This window comes from Anguilla anguilla, chromosome 14 (assembly GCF_013347855.1).
Source record: "Anguilla anguilla isolate fAngAng1 chromosome 14, fAngAng1.pri, whole genome shotgun sequence".
Taxonomy (NCBI): Eukaryota; Metazoa; Chordata; class Actinopteri; order Anguilliformes; family Anguillidae; genus Anguilla; species Anguilla anguilla.
In genome coordinates this window covers 16,212,163-16,229,707 of record NC_049214.1, presented here as the reverse complement: position 1 = coordinate 16,229,707, position 17,545 = coordinate 16,212,163, and the positions used below count along the sequence as shown (strand labels likewise).

The following is a 17,545-nucleotide window of genomic DNA, read 5'->3' as shown; positions in this document are numbered from 1 at the left end:
ATGCACTGCTAGGAAATGGAGGCCTGGTCAGAAATAGAATACAACTCAAAGGCAGTACTGCTCCATAATCTCCCTATAAAATGTGAACATTTAATCCCCAACCCCAACAAACATTTCTGAGCAGGACTCTTCAAGGATATGTTTAGCACCATAAGACAAAATTGAAAGGCAGATTTGCGAAGACTGACAGATACAAAATGCTGCATAATGTGTTTGCCAAGTTTCTACAGTATAATAGTGCAATGTATTAATGGAATCATACTATAAAGTAAGAATAAAAATCATTAATTGTTAAGAGAATGAATACAGTATAAAATTTCATTAGATGAAGTGAAGTATAATTAGTATGCAAGATATTTATAAAACAAATCTAAAGAGCAGACATTAATCATTGCTAGCCTTTGTCAATACTCACCCAGTAGTCCTCCAAGGAACAGTAGACTGTTGTTGAAATGCCTGTTGGTGTATTAAACTGAACTTTTATTTGAAGCCACACAAGGCAAAAGCAATATGTGAGCACCTGCACTTTATTAGCGCTGTGTTAAGAGGCAAACAGAAAACCAAAAGTTCTCATGGTAAATCTAGTCTAAACCACTGTAAAATCATATTGAGTATATCATAAGCATTGAAGGGTAAAGGGAACTGCCACCGAGTAGTACTGTATCACATGTAAGATGGGCTGCATTTTGAAGAAGTGTGAAAACTTCAGACAGTCTGCATTCTGGTAGCAAATACACAGGGTGAAGTGATTTTAAAGCAGAGGATGAAACGCACATCATTTATTTAGGCTCTGCAAGAGGGCAGGAAAGAGGCATTGGCCACACAATGTCATGCAATTAGTTAATAGTTTCATGGCAACTAGTCATGCATTTTCCATCCCTGTTGCCTATCTCCATTATTACTGCAAGCATGAATGCTTTTGCCTTGGGTGAAGTCCCAGACCCAAAAGAAAGAAAAGAAAGCAGCTGTGTTTGTTGAGCATAATAACCAAACATCAGCTTGGAGCTGTTGTGCAGAGAGCAGCAGGGCTATGGAGAGTGGGTTAGTGGAGGTGGGGCAGAGTCAAAGGCTGGTGGTTGAAAGGTCATGCAGGGACATGCGGTGAATTGAAGACACCAGCTGCCAGTACAGGAGGGTTTTCTTTATCTCTCCTCTCCCTCAAGCCACAAGCCATATTTAATTCTGGTGAGTAGATGTGACAAACACCTGCTGCCTGGGCTCAGGATATTTGGGCCACTCTACCTTTTTGTTACCTGCAGTGTCATAGGCAGTGTCCCAGCAGTGGGCTAACCACATAAAAGACCTTATTTAGCCAGACTGTGTGGGCCTGGTTAAGATAGGGAGACCTTGTCTGAGGCCCAGACACCCTGTTCTTCTGTCATGTCCTTAAATGGTATATTGCATCATTCAAAGCACTAGTTTGCTAACTCGAGACAACATTTATGCATGTAAATTAAGATCTCATATATTCTCTTACTCTAATGGTGTATTCACACAGCGACCAACTCGTCAACCGAATTGCCAGAAGTCCATTCATTCTCAACGCAGCTGAGTGACGCCCGGTAACGCAAGGAACTGGGTGACCGAGCAACGAAAGTTGCCCACAGTTTAACTTTTTGCGGGCATCGCCCAGCAAATTTGGCTAACAGTCAATCAGAGTTTCGGGCTTCCTACTTCTCCAACCGATATGATACCATTTTACGAATTATTGTTCCGCTCAGTGAGGAAAAATCGACGAACAACTTATCATTATGGTACAATTACTCCTGGTAACTTATGTAACATTTTTAAAAAAGAGTACAGGGACAAGCCTCTTAATATGACACTTGGATGGCAGTTTTCAACTTGCTTCCTGGCTAGTTAGTGAGGGAGATAGAGAGATTGCTACCTAGGCAGCTAACTAGTGAGAGAGATATGGAGATCACTAGCCAGCTAGTGAGAGGGATAGTGAGGTCGCTACCTAGGCAGCTAACTAGTGAGAGAGATATGGAGCGATCACTAGCCAGCTAGTGAGAGGGATAGAGAGGTTGCTAGCTAGGCTAACTAGAGAGAGATATAGAGAGATATATGGCTAGCGAGATAGCAATAACAAATATTTATCAGTGTCTGACATAACTATAGAAACAAAAGGAGATGATATGTGGCTATATGGCAAATATACATCTTTGATGACGCCGTTATTTCTCTTCAATAATATGTAGTTGCACAAGGCCACTTATTATATTAAGTGTATTATTACACGTCTAGCAAGCACCACTACCTTTTGCTCAGAATTATAACCTGCGGCTGCCAATAGAAAGTGTTTCTGTGTAATATTACTTTTACAACTGCGTAATGCTACAAACAATCACCATTTCAACATTTTAGCAGTCTTCATCTGAACTCACTGCACCTGTTGAAGACTGCAATCATTTGTAGGGAACTATCATGATGCATAATGTCGAATGCCTACCATAAGTCAAGAGTATTCTGTTCGGCCTCATGCATTGCAATTTTACTACCCTAAAGATATACAAAACACCTTTTTGACAAATACAGTATTTCAAACTTTTAACAAGAAAACACTGAAATCTACATGACAAACATTGAAAAACCTGTTAATCTTGTAAAAATATCTGTCGGTGTATGCTAGCTGAGGCAGTTTTATTTTCACAATGCTCGCACAGTGATAGCGCACAAGTACTCAATATATATGTGTATACACGTGACAATCCAAAATCAGCACACTCTGTAAACTGCCTGATAAAGGAATCTGTGTTGTGAATCACGTTTGTGTTGTTCTTTAACACGCCCACTAAGTTGGCCTTTTCCTTCAAGTATCATGCTAGTGTATGTTGCCTTGCACAGTCGTTTTTTTGGTAACTATGCTTTTATTATTGTGTGAAATTGTTGTTGAGTTAAAAAAAGAAAAAAACATATGTGTGAGACTAATCTATTAATACTCAAATGTACAAGATTTGGAATGAATGTGTGACAATTCAATACACTCTGCTAACTGCTTTAAAAGAAACCACGTAGTCATGTTCTTCTTAAACACATGTATCTATTGATGCAGCCTATATGATGGACTCTTTCTTTAAGTATCATGTCGACCACTTTCACAGCTTTAAGTTGACAACATATGTGATGAACTAATATTAAAATATATGGAGCCCCTAAAGAGACATGGGTGAAAAAAAACATGAAAATACTTCTCATTGTCAGGTATCTGTCTCTTGTTAGCCAGCTTGCTAGCAAGATAGATCAATATCTAGTTAACGAAAGAGCTATATAGATCTATATCTATCCATCTATCTGGACACTCTGTTAGAACAGGTACCAGCAGCTCTTGGGTGACAGAGATGTTCTTTAATTGGGAAAGGGATCTGAAAAGACTGCTGTCTGGCTTTGAGTTGCATGCCAGGCCAAACATACCTGAGATTACCAATATTCCAGGGAAGATTTTACAGTTTAAGACTGTGAAAATATTTGTTTTTATTACTTTAGAGAGAATTGCCAGCTTTGTTTGAAAGTTACACACTACAGAGCTCTTAAGGATCTGCCTGAATCCCCTTGGAGAGGGACGCTACATGTGCAAGATCATTTAAGGCCTGCATAGAGGGCACTTCAAGGGCCTATGAAAAAGGGTTGGGACCGGCAGCTAAGAATTCTGCACACTGCAGTTGCAACAAATGCATATCTGGCAAGAGTACAAACTGGAACAGAATCATGTTGTTTTTGTTTTGAGAATAAACTGTGTTTCATTTCTTTCTTTATTTTGTCACAGGTTGAAACCTCTCTTTAACTTCCTGCAAAATACATTTAATGGTTTGCCCACTGTTTTCTGAAACTGTTTATTTTTGGTGTGAAGTACTCCAGGGCTAGAAAGCATAGGTGCACGCTTGTAAACTTTCGGACTGGACAGGCAGAATTGCCTATTTTGATGAGCCTATGCTATGTGATCTATCTATACTACATTTCCAAAAGTATGTGGACACCCTTTCTATTTAGTGGTTTCAGCTATTTCAGCCACGCCTGTTGCTAAAAGGTGCATAAAATCAAGCATACAGCCATGCAATCGCCATTGACAATCATTGGCTGTAGAATGGGTCATACTGAAGAGCTCAAGTGACATTCAATGTGGCACAGTCACAGGATACCACCTTTCCGACAAGTCAGTTCATCAAATTTCTGCCCTGCTAGAGCTACCCCAGTCAACTGTAAGTGCTGCTATTGTGAAGAGGAAACATATAGGAGCAACACAGCTCAATCGTGAAGCAGTAGTCCACACAAGCTCACAGAACAGGGCCACTGAGTGCTGAGGCATGTAGCGAGTAAAAATCATTGGTCCTCATGACACTTCCATGAACTGGAAACAACACCAACACAAGAACTGTTCGCTAAGAGCTTTATGAAATGGGTTTCCATGAGCGAGCAGCCATACACTAGACTAAGATCACCATGCTCAATGCCAAGCATCGGCTGGATCACCCTGCCACTGGACTCTGGAGCACTGGAAATGCTTCTCTGAAGTGATGAATCACGCTTAACTATCTGGCAGCATAGTGGGTTTGGCGGAATGCATAGTTTGCTCCTGTGTGTGAAAAAGGAATGACTCACTGTGGCCGTTCACAATAGTCTAGCTATCCCTTTTGCTAACTAACATATACACAGGAGTAAATAAACACATATTGTGTATTTATGTACCCTCATGTGTAACAGTGTAGTCGTGTGTGTGTGCGTGTGTGTGTGTTTGTGTGTTGTAAAATGAGGATTTGATGGGTTAGTTATCACCTAAGATGCGTTAGTTATCACCTAATATGTAAAACCTTAGAATTGAAAGAGGGTGTACTTTCTGTTTCACATAAATGTTTGTGGTGGAGAATCCAGAGTACTTATTGGGAGCGCAGTCTGACTGGCTTTGTGGTTACTGGTGGGAGAGCTGCTGTATGGTATCTGGCATGAATAAATGCTCATTTTGATATTGTACTGATATAGAGAAATATGCACATAAATACAATCTAGAGAATATTTATTGAAATATGTAATATTTCACTAAGAGTATGGAATCTGTGAAAATATAGGGAATGGCTAGGTGTGATAAATTATTTTAGATAAAGTGCCACAAATGACACAAAGTCATCTTTAAGCATGATTATATCTAATTCTGGAAGAAAAAAAAAAGCCATTGCTATCACAGGGGTGTGAAAAGACAACTCAACATTAATTTATTCTCACACCCATTTCTGCAGATGACATTTTTAGAAATACTCTCACATAACATCACCTAGATGACTTCCACACCTCTATTTTGGAGAGTAAAGCAGCAGTGAAAATGAGGCATATCTGCCATCTCTGTAATATTAATGGCATTACTATTCTCTCTAATAGATAAATAAATAATTAAATATAATGCTAGCACAACCGTGCTTGGTGAGATGTCCATTTTCAGCTCTCCACATTCAACAGAAACTGAGGTAATAGGAATGGCACGGCACCAGAATAGCAACTGAGCAGTTTCATTTTGCAGTCTCATTTTTCATGGCTCAGGTGTAAGTTTTATTGGCAGATCTGAACCTTGCTCCATTATTACAAACACGTAGCGCAGTGTTCTGTTTGGAAAACACTTTAAAGCCTTTTTAACAGCTCCCACGAGTTAGTCAAATCTGGGTAAATGGCTTGTCTGTGCCATCTGTTGACTCATCTGTGACCGCAGACATGCTGCAAGTGGACTTGACCAGTTCCTTCATAATTTCTTTTTGTTCCTCAGCGGCCTACAGCACGTACTTCTGCAAAAAAGTTGTTTTGCAGAGGGAATTGACCCACCAGTGCCCCACACGCTTACTGATGAATATGCATAACTTTAGGTTATCCAGTTTTTCTAGTGGAAGGTTGCATCAGGCGAATTATGGATGACGTCCACTTATGAAAGCTCCCGTGCCCTGCTGACAGATGATTCCTCCATGTTGTTGGTCTCTGTACAATGTTGCTAATGTTACTCTATTGTTTTGTGTGTGCATGAATAAATAGCATAACTTTGACAGTACAGGCCAAAAGTATCAGGCCATTTGTGGGTTTTTTTTATTTTATTTTTTTACTTTAGGTCGAGAAGAATTAAGTTAGTTTAAGCACATTTAAGCACATTTATTGAAACAGAAACCAAAGTGCAAACATTTTTCAATTTCTACCGACAATAACACAAAAAGATTACTTTTACTCGCACATCTAGCTTCCTAGCAGAAAAGATATTACTAAAATATTGCATTCCTAGTTAGTGAGGCTCTGTCTACAATGGTAATATTGTTATTGCCTTCTGAAATAACATATTTTCTTGGTATTCCTATGTAAATGGACATGTTCTTCTTTATTGTGTTTTTTTATTATTTTGATGTGTGTTATAGGTTATAAGCAAATCTCCCTGGTATCACTCCCTGATTATCTATTCTCAAGCTGAGCTGATTTTAAACTGCAGGTTGATTCATGAATGTAACCCCTGCAGCTGTTGAGGGATTACTGTAGTTCAATGTGATTTTCTTTCCAATCATAGTGCAAAGATTGACCTAGTATATATTGTGAATGACCTCATAATGTCTGCTGACTCAGGATCTCTTACAGTTCATATCCTATTGGATCTTAGTGCCATATTTGATCCTGTAAACCATCTGAACAGTAAGTCTGGGGACATTTTCAAACCTAGTCCACTTGCTGTGATTAACGTTCTGGTCCAGTTTCTTTATCTTTTTTCAAATGAGTTTTTTGTGTTGGGCTTGGAGAATTCTTATGAAACTGAATTTGCTTTAAAATGAATTCAAGTTTAATTGCTTAATTCACTTGCTGATACATGCAGACCAGAATTATGCTCCATTGCTTTCACATTTCGACTTTTGACTTGTACTCAGGTTGTTTGCCATTCACCAGAAGCAGAAACTCCCTGGGAAATATACAGATTTGTATTCTCCACAAGTATGAGCTGTGCTCTTGATTTTCCTATGCTAAAAACATGCTGTTTTCACAAATGGATACAGCAGAAATTGAATGTGTTTGGAGTGTGATGCGTATACCTATTGAACACACCGTTCTTTTCTAAATTATTTATTAGTGATATCTGGAGAACCTTCCCCACCTGAAGTGAAAACAAATGCATGGCATTAACCATCACATCTCATTGAAACTGAACATCTTTGCTTTCATATTAAAAACATTTTTTGGGGAACTGATTTTTATTTTTATTTTTCAAATGCACCAACCTCTTCCCCACAGCAAAAATGTAACAGTTATGTAGCAACAATCACATGATCAAATAAGCTATTAAAAAAAAGTAGGTACTATGAATAGTACATCCTTTGACTGGTTTAGGGTGGAGTTGAAGAATTTAAAGGAAGAATTCAGTTCACTTTGCTGTGACCCTGTGAAGCTGCTGGAAAAAGTGCCCATGTGAGGGAGATGGCTAATTTATCTCTGAGGTTCCAGAACAAAAAAACAAAACAAACAAAAAAAAACAGTGGAAAAGCAGGGGAAGAGATTCCGCGATTGCAGATGAGGGGCATGAAAATGTAATCACGGACTGGGTGGGTGGGGGGATGAGATTGCGATCACAGACACTATCATTGGTGTGACGCATGGATTTTTATTCATATATAATTGTTTTCCTTCCCCTACAAGAGGTGCCGGATGCATGGAAATGGATCCCGGACAGTCCTAATCTGAGAGGTCCTGAATCCTGTTCCCACAGGATCCGGCATGGATTAAGCACTGCGGGTGGATAGGGAATGCAGGGTCTCTTCAGCCATCATTTGTAAGGGGAATGATTAATTGCTTTGGCTAAGGCACTACTGCTACTTTGATAACCCCGTGGAAGCTTTAATGGTCACAGTGAGTAAGAATAATGTTTTTTTTTTCTTCTTACTTTTAAACATTGTTTCATATGTAGGACAGCACCATCTACTGCATATTGCCCCATAACTGCAATACAGGGACCCCCTGCTGGCCCGCCAACACCACTTATACAATTAACCTGTTCAGTCACTTCTGTCTACCATCCAATAACCAGCCAAGCCCAACATCTGTTAACTGCAGCTGTTTAGCATGAGCAGGCTAAAGGTTTCTAGGGCTGCTGGCAAATAACAGGCACTAGTTTGTAACCATCAACAGCTCTAAATCTGTCACAGCTGTAGTCACTCAGGGAGCCCCTCAGAGCTCAGCTCTTATTTATATGCTACCTCTAGGGCAGATCATATGAAACTATGGATTTAGCTTCCATTACTATGCAGACAATACACAGATTTATGTTAGCTGTAAATCTTTCACCAATCCCCCAGCCTCTAAAATTTTTGATTGTCTGCATAAGATTAAGTCTGAATGCGACAAAACTTTTTGAAACTTAACTGTGGAATATCAGTAGTTGCTTAGCTGGTTGTTAGCCCCAGCTATACAAGGCTTGTGATTGTAGCACTAAAAATTATGGTTTTAAGGTAGGGCTGTTATCATGTAGGGCTCACATGTAATTATGGTGTAGGGTGGGGGGCTGGTAGATGGTAAAGTTTAGAGAACTATAATAAGCTATTTGGGGGTTAGTAACAGCCACAGCATGGGGTTCAAATAAAGATATGGATAAATGAGATAAGGAGTGAACAGAAAATGTCTAGCAGGAAACAAGCGGCCCAGATCCACCTTCCCTGCCAGATTGTTGGGAAGTGTGGGAGAAGGAGAAGTAGAGGGCCACTGGGGTTGCAGTGTTGTCTGGGATGATGCATGTTTCACCGAAGGCAAGATTGTTTGGAGAGCAGGGAGGTGTAGGATGAAGTACTGTAGGCCTTGCAGACAGCCAACTACCAGCCAACTGCAAAATTGTGTGGTACAGCTAGATGGAAAGGGTTCTGTGCTGTATAGTGCAGCAGTGGGTACATCTCCTGACAGAGAAGGAGACTGGAATAGGAAGGAAATCATGGGAAGAAGTACTCCCTCAATGGGCTCCCACAGATGAACTTCATTATCTTAGTCTGAGTCTTTATACAACCGAGGCTGCAGCAGCTGCTGCAGTACTGATATCTGCTGCAAATACTGTTCTTAATTCCTTAATAAGTAATTAACACCAGGATAGGCTGCCTCTGCTGAAGCACACCTAGCTAATTAGGAACTGAATACACGACCCACATCACTAATGGACCCACAAAAACAGTCCAAACAAACACTATGAGTAACTACTGTTACTCAAAAAACTATAAAGAACACAAATGTCAGTTTTATCTTGGTCAGTAGTGACAAACCTTGGGTCACGACCCAAGTTTGGATCATGGGAGATATCTATTGTGTCCTGAAATCATTATGAGTAGGCTAACATATTTACACTAAACATTGCATTCCCTAAAGTCATTTATTTTCGAGTGGGTGACCCATGTAATTCTGACTCTGCTGCATGGTGCCAATTGACCTAACTGCTTATGATAATTGTCCTTTATGCTCATGCTTAGTTAGTAAGTTCAGTTGGCCAGTCAAACATAGCTCTTGGGTGATGTGTATTTGGTCGTGGTATCGTGCAGGCTAAAGCAGCGATGCAATTAGCCCTGTGTGAAAAAATGTGTTAATATTCCTTAATGTTGTTCTGTGTTTGTAAAAATAAATACTCAATAGAAAAAATGTAACTAGTTAAAATGCAATTCAACCTCAAATTCACTAGAGGTTCTACATTTCCTGAACGTAGAATGACATGAATTTCCATGTGATGAGTATGTAAAATAATCCATGTGAATCAGCAGTCAGGCCTCTGACTAAACTCACATTTGAGGTGACATGGTCAAGCATCTAACTATTTTGACAAGATTCCAATGTAGCTATGTTTATTGAAAATTACTATATAAATTTGAATCCAAGCAGCATCCCATGTGACTAACAGCATGTCAAATATTCATTGAGGAAAACAATAACTCCATCAACACAAATTATTTAGCTGTGTTTGTATAAAAATGATATTGTGCCTATTAATCGTTACAGTATACAATAACCTCTTCAAAGATCTTCTGCCTGTTAATAGTTATACAATAACCTCCTCAGTGTTCTGTGACAGGACAGGTTTTCAGGCACCCAGAAGTGGTAGTGAATAGTGCTTACAAGCGAGTGATCCTTTTGTTGGCACAACCCATCAAATTTTCACCACAAAAGAATAGTCAAAGTGGTTTATTTGATGAGCTATGGACTCCTTTCTCTGTGTGCCAAGCAATCAGCAACCTTATTTTCAGCAACCATTTTCTGACATACTATCTTGAAGAAACCCCTTTTACAATCTAACTATGACTGTCTTCCTCAGTCAGTCATCATCCATTTCTCTGTCATATTATAATATGGTCTATGTCAAAGCTCTATCATGTCGATAGAGGATGATGTCATAAACCCATGGTTTTATAACATTTTGTCTCGTTCAGTTCCTTCAGGGTTAATCAGCAAGTCTAAATAGTCCAAAAGAGCCCAAACTATAATAATGAAACAAGAAAGGTTGCTTGCCTTCTGCAACAGTCTGTTGGCTATGTATGCTAGTGGTCACAATAGCATGCATTGCACTTTTTGCATTTATGCAAACAAGCATGTGCTGTGTTTTTGGCTTGCCATTTACATCTCTAACCTTCAGTTTTAATGGATGCTTTGCCTGTCCCTGTATATAATGCAACAAGAGGAAACTACCTTCCAAATAATCAAACATTTTAATTATTCATTGCTATTTTCAGCTTCATCATACTCAGTTCAAAGTTTTACAAATATGTTTACTGGCAAAATTGACAAATGAAAGCACATAAACATGTCACAAATTACAGAATGCACAGAATAGATAGATCTTGAGGTGCACAATAAACTAATTTGTTGGAATGGCAGTACTAGAATGTAGGCATTGCCTGTATGCAACATGAGGTATTATTTTTCATTGTAATGCCAGAACCACAGGCAGTCAGAAGGAATTCAAACTAGCCCACCCGCACTCCCTGTCAGCGGAGGATTTCATTGCAAATTGATCTGCCCCATTTACAATGTCCCTGCCTCAGCTGTGACAGAGTGTTAATAAATCAAAGCAATCAAAGAAAGATATGGGAACGGCCATGTTATAAATCTGGGTGCTCATATATCTGCTCATCCAAATGCCAAAGTCTGTGCTCAGGCTCAACCCCCCCCCAACACACATACACACCACTGTCGTTCACCCTCTCCCTTTATTTATTTATTACCTCTGTACAACAAGGCACTTTGTAACAGTGTAAATTGTGCGGACCATGAACCGGTTACCCATATCAAGGCATATTGCCCTTCTCTCATATACCATAAACTAAAACTAGATTCCCTCTGTTCCCTTCATACAGGTAGGCAAAAATTCAAACAGCATACATGGAATATAATATGGGCACGTTCAAAATATGTTTTATTTATTGGACTCCTGAGTGGTGCATCCTGTTATAGCAGTAGTGACTAGTACAGAAACGTACATGGCAGAGATTGTGCTCTGCCTCACTGCTCAAGAGTGAATCCGCTAGCTGAATGGGCACCCATGGCATAAGCATAGACATTGTGCAGCACTGTGGGCTAACAGATATCCAGAGGTTGAACTCAACCAGCCCACCATGTCTACCACGACAGTTACCGGGAAGTAGCATTTGTGTCCACCACTGGAAGCAACAGAAGCTGCAAATCTGTTACATTTACCTATGCCTGGTTATAGATGTTTTGTGTGCGATTCCGAATTGAGTGTCCTTTCCTTGTTGTTGAGCTTGGACAATGCCATCATATGCCCAAGATGGATGTACAGGCCATACTATATCCCAGCCCATCTCACAAGTTAAAGACAAATTTATGGCATGACTGTTACAATATCATCTTCTTCTTTGTCAGACAGTCAAACTTCCCAATCTATAGTGTTCTTTAGCAACTATAGTAGATGGTCCTCCCAAGACCATCAGCTTTAAACTTCATTAATTGGTTGGAAATGCACAACAGTTGGCATATCAATGTGCAGGTCTATGCCAGGCTTGGTAATGTCCCGCAGGGCGGCCTACATAAAACCCTGATTCATTATTGGACTTGGCACCCATGCTGCTGATGCAAGTCCACCTGAGGAGTCACTGACACCCCCTCATTCTGCTGCCTCAAATGAAGATTTGTGAGCTCTAGCCTGCTGCGTGGTTGTCTGGTCAAAACAATGAATTTTCACTGCAGTCACCTCACATAGCATAGACCCCCACAACCTAGCATTTCTGGTATAGGCAAACAAGAAGCTTGAAAACAATTGCAAAGATGAAGCACATTAATGTCTCCTCAGTAAACTGTGATTCTGTCATCTTACTAAGTTAAAAGAAATGTTACGTGAGTAAGCCCCAGGCAAGTGAAAAGGCTGTGGCTTAGTCCAGCCCTCTGCATATAGAATAATGAAGGTGTTGGCGAACAAACAAATAACAGAGGCAAACAGACTATTAGTCGCTTTTAGTGTTATTTATTTATTTATTTATTATTTGTCATAGATTTACAACAGCTGTGATATTAAGTTGATGTAATCACCTCATTTTTCCACTCACCTCATTCACAAGGTGACCTAATACTTTTGCAACAGCCTCTGTGTTCCACGGTCTATAATAAATAATTGTTTAATCAAATACATATCATTGCATCAGTACCCAAAATCCACATGCTATGTTATGCAATAGCGGGGCCAGCCCTACAAAGGCGAATGTCTGCGTCTGAATGACTGTGTGATGAAGTTACACCATTGGTCGGCCGAGTTATGAAGTTACACCATTGGTCAGCCGGATCACGTGTGTTAGGTCCAGTCTTGTATTCGATTTTGACCTGGTCTTGTTTATAAAAACATTAATGGCAAAATACAGTGATATCTTTTATTTGATGATCCATGTAACCTCTCCATGAGCCCTCAGGGTCTTTTCACAGAACTTATTATTAAATAGTGTCTTCTGCTTTTTTCATATTTTCATATTATTGTACTTTGTATCATTATCTTAATGTTGTAACATGTCATGACCCCTAGTTTGACTTAGTATAGGTTAGAGAGTAATGTTTACTGTGTGAACCGGACTTAATGTGTTCATGGCTATGAATAACTGCTACAAAATGAGTATTGTACCTTATCGGACCTGTGTTTTGTAGTTGTTCCAATGACCTTCGGTATGCATTTATTGTACGTTGCTTTGGATAAAAGTGTCTGTCAAATACAAAATGAATGCTCTTTTTGAAAATCTAAATTTTGTTTCACAGGATACCTCTAAAGCTTGTGCTAGGAACATGCCAGAGAAATCGGCCATTCAGAAATCATTGCCATTCCCCTGCCTCCCATTGCAGTGGTTACACTTTTGCTCATGAACATTCCATTCACAATAGGTCCCAAATGGTGTAGATTTTACTATCAGCAATGTTATTGTCAATAACCACGATTATCCAAATATGCCCACATTTAAAATGAAACTTCATCATTCATTATAGTGTATGAGGTAATCATGTTGGTTATAATGATTAAAACATTTTTTTAAAAATCTATTTGGCCAGAGAAATTAGTGCAGACTATGAGGGGAAAATGTTGTTGAGCTCAACTGAACAACAAAAACAGGTCTGGGTGCTGAATCCAAGATGCCTGAATATTAAATATTGAAGAGTATAGCACTTGCATAAGAACAAACAGAACTTTTATTGGGCTACTGCCCCATAATAGATGGAAAACATGAATAGTCTTGAACTTGAGCTGAACTGCCTGGCGATGGCCCAAACCCTCTCATGTTGTCCTCTGGCAACTAAAATATATAAAATATAACCCTCTTCCTCTTGCCCATCTGGCAATGGGTCATCTTGACCATATGATGTAGATCCTCTCCACCTAGGCCCTTCTCAGTTTATGTGCTGCATTATACCGCTCCTTTTCTCTGTTCTGTGGATTCAGTGTAGGCGTCAACAGCCATGGGGATATCTAAGGGTCTTCTGACACAAAGCAGTCACATTGCTCTAGGATTGCTTCGTATATCACCCCTGCAATTTACTTGCAACTCAATTGCAATTTAGTTGCAAGTGGTTCCAAGCAGCTCAACTTCATGCAACTGATTTAATGCCATAGCCAATCAGAGTAGAGTTACAGGTCGTACGCAAACTAATACACTTGCATTTTGATCTGTAACGTTAATTTAGCTAATGTGACATTTCGGAAATTCGTTCTTGTTTTACAGAAGATCCAAAATTGTGAATGCACATAAAGCTTTTCATTTCAGTTGAAAGGACTGCCAGCGACATTAAGGACAAAAACATGTAATGCACTTTATTCTGATGGTGATTGGTGATTGACTACAATTTAAATTACTTGCAAATTACCTTGTGTAACGGTCTTATTGCTTGAAATGGCAACGCATTGCAAGCAACAAAAGTTGCATAAATATACGTAATCAAGGTAAAATGCAAAATGCGTTATTATTATTATTATATAATGCAATGGCCATCACAGATCACAGTGTATAACCCTTCTAAATAATTATAATTATATTAATCACAAAAAACAATGTTTTAAGTGAAATATTTGCATTTGCAGAAAGCCTCTAAGCACAGGAAATGAAATTGATCAGCCCTAATGCTAACATCTGCCTGTTAAGGTGTATCAGCACAGGTCTTTGACAAGTGCTATAGCCCTGTCAACATAGAATTACCACTGGGCAGATTAAGATTCAAACCTTCTCTCAAAGAGCCAAATTCATACTCATAGTGCTCTGTACAGTGTATTGATAATTTTGGATATTACAGGCCATATACTTACAGATTTAGCAATTTTATAAAGCATGCTTCATTTCCATGTTTCCCATTTGGGAGCACATATCTTGTATTATTCTTTCAGTCATCAACTGTAGAGATCTTGGCCTACATGGCCCTTTGTCATTTCTGAGCTAGCCATCTTCTTAATGATGTTCGAGACAGTTGATTTCGGTAAGCCAAAATTTTAGCCTGTGCCTAATGGTTTTCTTAATATTTAAAAAAAAAATTATCTACATGGTTTTTCTTTTTTTGTTTGTCTTTTTGATGCTTCAGTTCAATTTCTCTGAATCTACTACATCTGCAGGAAGTTGCTGGTTTCCATATTGAGCAAACAATGGATGAGTCATTCTCTATTGAGTACAGCTAGCACGAACAAGGCAATTGCTTGCACATGGTAGGTGAGCATACCTTTGGAGAAATGAGTTTCAAATGCACTCCCATCTCCCTTTCGACTTCTACCTCCCTCACAGATAAAGAGTTTTGGGATGTCCCCAGGGGTCCTCCTACACAGCAATCAAACTGAAAGGATTCTGAGGCACCAAGTCAAAGAAGATGCTAAGCGATCCATAGTCTCATTTCCATTTCTGTTCGTCCAAACGTAAAATTTTCAAAAGCTATCATTTCTGCATAGTCTTCTGTCACCAGTGAACTTAAAATACCTTTCTTATGTTTTCCCTCATGAACTATATGTATTATGAAATGTATCAAATAATTTATTTTAAAACCTAGCAAATAATGACTAAGAATGATTGAATGTATAATGTCTTTGTAGATGGAGTTAAACATCAATATTTTACATCACATTTGAAAAGAATAGACCTTAAAAAGCAATATTTCAGCATAGTGTCTCAGAGCTTTTATGTCACAAAATATAATTGTTACTCAAAACTTCTATCCAAAACATATTCTGTTCCACATATATATCTGATATATCGGGTTCAAGAAAGATATATATCTGAAAGTAATGCACTAATATATATTTTTGCCATGATAAGATCTTCCACTGTGTTATACCATGATAAAACTGTTTTATAATTTTATAATGACGTAAAAATGTTGTTGTTAAATTTTTTTTTATTTTGAATTGTGGTATCAAAGCCCAAATGCAATACTTCATCTAACATGTTTTATGTAAATACCACAAGACATGAAATACTAACATTTGGCCTGTAATATCTACTCGCTCCTGGCTAAATTAATTCCATACACTTTTATTTCTAGGGTAGTTACCATTTCATCCAGTAGGGGGAAAGCATCTGGAACATTCCTGTCCCATTTTCACCCTATCCCTTGCGTCTGAGGATCACAGAAGGGCTCTTCTGAAGTTAGCAGTGGGAGGGCACATTGAAGTGGAGAGCAGGGGGGAAAGAGTAGACTGAGGAACTACAGACTGAGGAACTAACTCATAACAGAACTCTGAATCATCTGTCCCATGTGTCCGCACCTCCAGTCTGTCTCTCCCCGTTTGTCTGCCTGTGCCTCCTGCCTGTTCCACCATGGAAAACACCCTGCTCCGTCTCCTGCTTTTCACCTCAATCCGCTCATGCCTGGTTTTAGCGGGCATGGATTCCTGCTATGATGAAGAGGGTTCCCTCAGTCGCTGCCTGCCAAAGTTTGAGAATGCAGCCTTTAACAAGACCGTGATGGCCTCCAACGTGTGCGGTCTTCCTCCTGAGGACTACTGCATGCAGGCTGGTCCCATGCGCTCCTGCCACCGTTGCGATGCATCGGACCCCCAGCAGCACCACAACGTCACCTACCTGACTGACTTCCACAGCGATGAGGAGCCCACATGGTGGCAGAGCCAGTCTATGTTCTACAGAATACAGCACCCCAGGTCCGTCAACCTCACCCTGCACTTGGGTAAGAGAGCCATAATCACTCATTCTTATCCATCTGGCTGCTTTCCTGGCTGATCACCTGCTAAACTGTACAAAGGTAGAATATTCTTGATTGCTTGTCATGTACCTAAGTTTTTCAAATTCTGGTTACAACCAGGAGTCTGAAACACAAAGCCTTTAAAGTGCTCATAAAGTGTTATGAGAATGGTAAAAGTCATATGAAGTACATTTCAGAAGAGAGGAAAAAAACTGAAATTCCCCAGAGCAAAATGGCTATCTTTTTAAATGTACCTTTTGTGCTCTTATTTAATGCTTCAGCACTTGTATGCAAAACTGCATCGCCCCGCACATGGCTTAAAGTCATGCTGTTCAGATAATTGAAGACATATATCAATGCTCCTCTTCTAGGAACTTTTAAGTGGCAAATAGAGAAATACAGATATGGCTGGTCACAGTCCACTGAAGCAGAGGTCCAGCACAAATGCTCTGTAATTGTGAATTTTGAGAAAATTGAATTTATGTATGGGGAGAGGGAGAAGGAGAATACTGAAAACATGAGCATGCCTGGCCCTTTGTTGTGTACAGAACAATGGGCTCATTCTACTCTGATGCCTAAAGACTATTTCATTTAATCACTGGTATTAATGTGTTTTTGGTCTGAGAAAATCCAAATGTTGTATTCTTAATCTTTAACTTGCAGTAAGATTGTCTGAAGTATTTTTCATCTGTGTTATGCACCAGTTATTCATACCATAATTCAGGTCAACTTAAACACAGAAACTATGTTTCTACTATTGGTAAATCATATATGATTGTATAATATTATATTGTCATAAGAATGGATTTGTATATTAATTGTCATCCAGATTTTGCTATTGGTGATTTGGCAGCAACTGGGAAAACATGCAATGGTTTGAGTGGGTGTCATTACTGTATGTATTTAGACTAAACTA

The 17,545-nt window shown here is 39.2% G+C and overlaps 1 protein-coding gene across 1 annotated transcript in view; it reads left to right on the top strand.

Annotated features, from left to right (window-relative positions):
- The first annotated feature begins 16,062 nt into the window (after window positions 1–16,062).
- Window positions 16,063–17,545, top strand: part of lamc3 (laminin, gamma 3) — a 70,403-nt gene continuing 68,920 nt past the window's right edge. Inside the window, exon 1 of the mRNA XM_035392197.1 lies at window positions 16,063–16,614. Coding sequence (XP_035248088.1) covers window positions 16,248–16,614 — 367 coding nt within the window. The 5' untranslated portion in view covers window positions 16,063–16,247. The remainder of the gene's footprint in view (window positions 16,615–17,545) is intronic.